This window comes from Lipotes vexillifer, unplaced genomic scaffold, assembly GCF_000442215.2.
Source record: "Lipotes vexillifer unplaced genomic scaffold, Lipotes_vexillifer_v1.1 scaffold1004, whole genome shotgun sequence".
Taxonomy (NCBI): domain Eukaryota; kingdom Metazoa; phylum Chordata; class Mammalia; order Artiodactyla; family Lipotidae; genus Lipotes; species Lipotes vexillifer.
In genome coordinates this window covers 71,247-78,547 of record NW_006793064.1, presented here as the reverse complement: position 1 = coordinate 78,547, position 7,301 = coordinate 71,247, and the positions used below count along the sequence as shown (strand labels likewise).

At 49.7% G+C, this 7,301-nt stretch overlaps 1 protein-coding gene across 1 annotated transcript in view; it reads left to right on the top strand.

Annotated features, from left to right (window-relative positions):
* The window catches only part of TRAIP (TRAF interacting protein), a 25,762-nt gene extending 20,107 nt beyond the window's left edge, over positions 1-5,655 (top strand). The window contains exons 11-15 of the mRNA XM_007466210.1: positions 2,318-2,473; positions 4,676-4,724; positions 4,998-5,147; positions 5,259-5,309; positions 5,530-5,655. Coding sequence (XP_007466272.1) covers positions 2,318-2,473; positions 4,676-4,724; positions 4,998-5,147; positions 5,259-5,309; positions 5,530-5,655 — 532 coding nt within the window. The remainder of the gene's footprint in view (positions 1-2,317; positions 2,474-4,675; positions 4,725-4,997; positions 5,148-5,258; positions 5,310-5,529) is intronic.
* The last annotated feature ends 1,646 nt before the right edge of the window (positions 5,656-7,301 follow it).

Genomic DNA, 7,301 nt, shown 5'->3' with positions numbered 1-7,301 from the left:
AAAGAGTGGTCTTGGGGCTTCCCCTGCCACTCCCCAGAGTTCTCTGATCACAGGAGCTGGGGAGCCCCACCAGGTCTGGATAGGCTAGAAAAAATCCTGTTGGCTTAAATTTTCTAATAGAATTATACCCTTCCCCCATTAAGAAAAGTAAAAACACATTCATTGTTGAGAATTTGGAAAATATGGACTTATAGAGGTAGTCACCATTGACCAGTGGTATATTCCCTTCAAGTCCTTTTTCTGTATGTGGTAGAGTGGGGGTTGTGTGTGCACAAGTCATGTGATTGTACTATACACAGAGTTTTCTTTGTTTTTTTCCCCCCAATTTTATTGTGGTAAAATATACATAACAAAATTTACCAACTTTTTTTTTTTTTTTTTTGGCTGCATCCTGTTTAGTTGCGGCACGTGGGATCTTCTTTGTGGCATGCGGGATCTTTCACTGTGGCGCGCGGGCTTCTCTCTAGTTGTGGCGTGCGGGTTTTCTCTCTCTAGTTGAAGCACGCAGGCTCAGTAGTTGTGGCGCATGGGCTTAGTTGCCCCATGGCATGTGGGATCTTACTTCCCCGACCAGGGATCGAACCCCCGTCCCCTGCATTGGAAGGCGGATTCTTTACCCGTGGACCACTGGGGAAGTCCCTTACCAACATTTTTAAGTGTACAGTTCAGTGGTATTAAAGATGTTCATAAGGTTGTGCAACCATCACCAACATCCATCCCCCGAATTTTTGTCTTGTAAAAAATTCTATACTCATTAAACAGTAACTCCCCATTTCCTCCCCCTCCCCCTCAGCCCCTGGCAACCACCATTCTCCTTTCTGTCTCTATGGTCTTGACTACTACAAATACCTCATGTAAGTAGAATCATACAGTCTTTTTGTGACTGGCTTCTTTCAGTTGGCATAATGTTCTCAGGGTTCACTCATGTTGTAGAATTTCTTTTTTGAAGCTGAATAATATTCCATCGTGTGTGTATACCACATTTTGCTCATGCATTCTTTTGTAGATGGACTCTTGGGTTGCTTCCACCTTTTGGCTATTGTGGATAATGCTACTGTGAACATGGATATACAAATATCTCTTTGAGATCCTGCTTCCAGTTCTTTTGCACATACACCCAGAAATGGAATGGCTATATCACTTGATAATTCTAGTTTTAATTGTTTGAGGAACTGTCTTTCTGTTTTCCACAGTGATTTAATCACTTTACATTCCCACCCACAGTGCACAGGGTTCCAATTTAAGAACATTCTCACCAATAGTTGTTATTTTCTGTTTTTTTTTTTTTTTATGGTAGCCATCCTAATGAGTGTGAGGGGTGTCTCATTGTAGTTTTGATTTGCATTTCCCTAATGATTAGTGGTATTGGGGGTCTTTTCATGTCTTCATTGGCCGTTTGTTTGGGGGGGGGGGTTTCTTTTGGCCATGCTGCAGCTTGTGGGGATCTCAGTTCCCAGACCAGGGATTAAACCCAGGCCACAGCAGTGAAAGCCCAGAATCCTAAACATTAGGCCATCAGGGAGCTCCCCTTTATTGGCCATTTATAAATCATCTTAGGAGGAATGTCTGTTCAAGTCCTTTGCCCATTTTCGATCGGGTTATTTGCTTTTTTGTTGTTGAGTTTTTGAAGTTCTCTATATATTCTGGATTTTAATCCGTTAACAGATATATGATTTGCAAATATTTTCTCCCATTCTGTGGATTGCCCTTTTACTCTATTGATAGTATCTTTTGATGCGCGAAATTTAAAATTTTTGTGAAGTCTAATTTTTCTGTTTTTTCTTTTGTTGACTATAGAGTCTTGTATTGCTTTTTAAATTTAACATATGAGCACTTTCCCATGTTGTTAAGTTTACTCTCTAGAAACACTACTTTAATGTGTATATCATATTCAAGCTATGAAAGTACCAGCCCCCTAGGGGAGTCATTTTGACAGTTTCTAATATTGTGCCATTTGTCATAATAAGTAGCGCTGGAAGGGACATCCCTTTACTTCAGTCTGTGGTCACCTCTCTGACAGGATCCTTGCACTGCATTCTGAGAAATGAGGCTACGTGAACAAAAGACCTTTTAGTTGTACATTTGGGTTTTGTGTGAGTTTTTGCTTGCTTCCTTTCATGTCTTCCAGACTTCCACTGTGTGAAGGACTAAGCCAAGTGGTTTTTTTCTGTAGAGATTTGGGCTTCCTTGCAGGATGGCTCTAAACCATGTGTGGGCTCCAGGCCCCTGGAGCTGAGCCATCTCTGATGCTTGAGGGGCTTTTGTCCTTCTGGGCTGCCACTGTGGTCTTGATTAACCAGGCCATCTCTGCCTATAGCCCAGCTCCTGTGGAGATGCTGAACCTGAAGCTTCGCCGGCCAGCCTTCGGCGATGATATTGACCTCAATGCCACCTTTAATGTGGATACTCCCCCAGCCCAGCCCTCCAGCACCCAGCATGGCCATGCCAAGAGGCTCTTCCCAGAGAAGGCACAGTAAGTGGTAGCCCCTGGCCCTTCCACAGCCTGGAGGGAGGATGGCAAAGAGATCTCTGCAGGTCCTGCCCTAATAGCTCTGAGTGGCTGACAGGGCAGTGAGGGTCACCTGGGCTTGGCCATGGCCATGGCCGTGGCTTTGGTTCCAGCTACCTTTCTGCCCTCTCCTGAGTACTCAATCTGTACAAAGCCCTTCTGTTGCTTGTCTCATTAATCTTCACAATCACCCTTCAAGCAAAGTTGGGGATGTGAATTAGAGAGAACACGGGAGTCCCAGCAGGGGCAGGTCTGGGCTGATGCTGTTGGGAGGCAGGGTGCTCCCAGTACCTTGAATGGGCTCGCTGGAGTCTTAAGTCAGGGACTCTGAAGTTCCTCTTCCATTGTGTGCCCCACAGGCTCATGCTTGAGGCAGGACCATATCAGACCATGGAACCCAGAGCCCTGCCACTTAAGGAGGTAGCCCACAGGGGCAGACATGAAAAGCTATGAGGAGCTGCAGTGGTATGGGTGGGACCTGCACTATTGGTACAGTGGGACTGGGAGTGGGGAGGCTGTCTCCTTGGCCAGGCAGGCCACTAGTTCATCATGGAGACAAGAGCTACTCCTGTACATCCATGTAGGTGTACGCTGCTCAGGTAAGGGAGTCAGGGGCTGAGCAAGTTTTTTCTCAATCAGAGACTTTGGACATGAGAGAAAGAAATTGAGATGTTAGGCAGTGGAGGTAGAGGAGGCCCAGGGAGAGGACAAAAGGGAAAGCCAGCTGGATTATCTACCCCTCCCCAGACTCAGGGGCAGAGGCACCAGTGCTGTATAGGGCCAGGCCTGGTAGCAGTGAGAAACAAACCTAGAGCATGTGGGCTACAGTCAGGGGGCCTATCAGTGCCTGCTCGATACTCTGGCTTCCTCTTGTTGCCTCTTTAGCTATAAAGGTTGAAAGTGGGCACCTGGGGCCTGCAGGCTACTATACCTTTTAGAGACATTTCTACCATCTTCAGAGGCTGTGAGGGGGGTGAGGAAGCCCAGCCTCCCCAGAACCAGACTTGCAAGTGGAGCAAGAGGAGTTTCTTCCCATGGTCATCATGTGGCATCACCACAGGCTATGGGGACAGGAACAGAGGGGTTTAGTATTTGCAGGCCCTGATCCTGCCCCTGTCCTTATGGCTTTGAGAATCCACAGGGTCAGCCTTAGGTCACCATTCTCCCACTCTTCTGGGAAGATATGAGAAGAGGGTATCCAGCTGCTAGGGTCCCCAGGAGTTGGATGGAAACACTGGGTCCAGATCTGGAACTAGGAGTGGCAGACCAGGGCCTGGGGCCATGATCTGTTCTGCCCCAGACCCTACCTGCACAGATTTATCTAGGGAGATGGCCTAACCCTGTGTTCTGAGAGTACTCTACGGGCTCTCTAACTTACTGAGGGTCCTCTGGAGGTGGTGACCCCTCTCTGGGCAGATGGGGCTAGGCCTGAGCTCATTTTCAGGGCATGAGTGGCCTTCCTTCTGTGAGTAGTGAATTTGTTGGGCCCTCCAGCCCCACATACAGCCCAGGATGCGGTGAGGTGACTGAGAGCCCATCATTCCAAGGGTGAGCATTCCAGTGGAATTGGTTTGTCCCTGAGTGGAAGCCACAAGATTGGAATATGGCCCAACCTCCCCTGCCTCCACCACTCTGGTGGCTGTGGCTATCCAGCTGTTCACAGACCTGCTTTTGGGGTGGGGATTACTGAGGTGCCTTGCCCAACATGCAGCCATGCCAGCAGCCATGCCACGCGGTGGCTCCCCAAGGGGAATGTGCTGAGCCTGGTTCACCTGCCCCCCCTTTTAAAAATATATTTATTTGTTTGCTTGTTTGTTTATGGCTGCATTGCATCTTTGCTGCACAAGGGTCTTTCTCTGGTTGCGGCGAGCAGGGGCTACTCTTCCTTGCGGTGCGCGGGCTTCTCCTTGTGGTGGCTTCTCTAGTTGCAGAGCACGGGCTCTAGGCATGTGGGCCTCAGTAGTTGTGGCTCATGGGCTCTAGAGCACAGGCTCAGTAGTTGTGGCGCACAGGTTTAGTTCCTCCGCGGCATTCCGCACCAGGGCTCGAACCCGTGTCCCCTGCATTGGCAGGCGGATGCTTAACCACTCTGCCAACAGGGAAGTCCCTCACCTACCCCTTATGTCTTGCTCACCTGCCTCTTGTCTTCACGTTTTGCTCTTGCAGTTCTCCCGTTCAGGACGTTCTCAAGAAGATGCCCAAAGGCCCCAAGCAGGTAAGGCTTCCCAGAAGAAGCTCAGGCAATCACCCTCCAACTCTGGCCCGGACTGAGTATGAATCTGGTTTTCTGAGAGGTCAGGGTCTTGCCAGAGTCCTCTCACCCCTGGAGGACTGAAGCACGTTGGAGCCACCCTGGGAGCCCTAATCACTGTCCTTCCTGCCTCCTGGTGAAGCATCAGAGATCCTGATCCTGTTCCAACACACCTCCTACCCTCCTTGTTTGCTGCCATCCGGCTTATCAAGCCTGGCTCTGGGGTCTCCTCTGCAGGAGTCCAAGCTCTTGCTGGGCGGCCAGCGCTGTCTGGGAGAGCCTGATGAGGAGCTGGCTGGTGCCTTCCCTGTCTTCATCCGGAATGCTGTCCTGGGCCAGAAACAGACCAAGAGGACCAGGGCAGAGCCCTGTCGCAGCACAGATGCAGTGAGTGTGGTTTCCTAAAAGTGGCAAGTGCCAGCCTCCTTGGGGGTGGGGCTGGGTGGCCAGCCCCCTAGCCCATTAGCCTGGCCCACTCACCTCTTCCTTCTGCTTTAGGTAAGGACTGGCTTCGATGGACTTGGAGGCCGGACAAAATTCATCCAGCCTGTATCCTTGTTCTGTAGCATTGGGCTGAGCTGAGCTGTGGTGCTCACATAACCCCTCACCTGTACCCCCAGACCCCAGCCCACCAGTGGCTGCAGCCCCAGGTGTGCAGAGCCAGACCTTACTCAGTATAGCAGGGCTGCCCACCACCAGTCTGAGCCTTTCCTGCCCTGCATTCCATTCCAGTCCCCTCTTTAGGCCTCTTCCTTGACATTTCCTCCAGACTGACACGACTATGATCCGCTCACTGCCCATTAAACCCAAGCCCAAGGCCAGGGCTAAGCAGAGACTGGGGGCCAGGACAGTGCTCCCTCCCTCCCAGGCCAAGCTGGACACCTTCCTGTGGTAGTGAGAACAGTGAGTCTGATCAGTGGCCAGATACATGCCTCTGACACTTATAGGCCGAGGACTGCTGACTGGCTCGGCAGATGGTTTGGGGGGCATGGCCCCTCTTCTAGGACCAGCCCTGAGGACAAGGATAAACAAGAAGGTGGGGGTGAAGGTGAGGCCCAGAAACTGTGCTTTTCCTGCACACACACCCTGCCCCACCCTCCATGATACTGGGTCTCCCTGTGAGAGCTGATGTGATCAGCTCACTGTTCCTTCCAGCAGGGTTTGCTCCTTATTCCAGGCTCCCATTTATAGCCATGATCAGATGTGGCTGGGCTGCTTCTGGTCCTCCAGACCAAGGTTTTTTGTTGACTGTAAGGACCAAAGTGCTTGAGGCTTCTCAGGCAGCCTCAGCCTGCCCAAGCTTCTGCCTGTCTCTGACTTGCTGTTGGCCTGGACCAAGCAGGGCAGGGAATGGGGGATGGTGGTAGGGAGAGGAGGGGGGCCAGATTTCTTTGTGAAATAAAAAAGATAGAGTCTTTTCTTTCTGACTCTGGGAGTGTAAATTTGCCCTCACTTTGGAGAACTGCCTGGCATGATTTTCTAAAGCGGGACCTTCACCTAGACCCAGACCCAGCAGCTTCACCCTTGGGCATTTGCCCTCTCATAGGGCACAGGGAGACTGTAGCAAGAGTGACATCACCTCAGCTTTGTCCACAGTCTCTAACCTGGGCACAGTGCAAAGGCCATAAGCAGGAAAGCAAATGGGTGAACTAGGGTTTAGACACACAGGGAACTCACAGCAAGCACAACAAATGACCAGTGACACCCCCCTCTTCTCCACCTTTCAACTCTACCAGACAAATTGCTAGCCTCTGCATCTTAGCTTCAAAAGCACTTTCTCCCAGAAGACTTCCCTTTGAACTTCTAGCTTGGATGAGGACCCCTAAACTTTCCTCTCTCACTACTGGATGGGAGTTCACCTGTTTCTGCAGATCCCAGCATGGACCTGGCACAGGGGAGAATGCTTCAGGCAGAGAGTGCCCAGCTGCTCTCCAGCAGGTGTGGAGGAGCCTTGGGCTTCTTGGGGAGGAAGTGACACTCTTGGTTATGGGAGTTGGACCCCTCTGGTGCTGCCTTGAGACAAGGACAGTTAGTGAGGGGAAGTGTAGCATCAAGTTAAGGGTGCAGTGGCTGGCTAATAACTTTCTTATAGATCAGTAATGAACAATTCAAATTATTTTTATTTTTAATTTTTTTTAAATGTTTATTTGGCTGCATCAGGTCTTAGTTGCATTGCAGCACATGGGATCTTCGCTGTGGCATGCAAACTCTTAGTTGTGGCACGTGGTATGTAGTTCCCTGACCAGGGATTGAAACTGGGCCCCCTGCATTGGGAACATGGAGTCTTAGCCACTGGACCACCAGGGAAGTCCCAACAACTAAAATTAAAAACCCAATACCATTTACTTCAGCACCAAAAAAGAAGAAGAAAAAAGAAAACAAATATTTAGGTATAAATCTAACAAAATATGTACAAGATCTCTGTGAGGGAAAACTACAAAACTCTGGGTCTATACATACAATAGAATATTACTCAGCCTTTTAAAAAATTCTGAAACATGCTATAACATAGATGAACCTTGAAGACATTAAGCTAAGTGA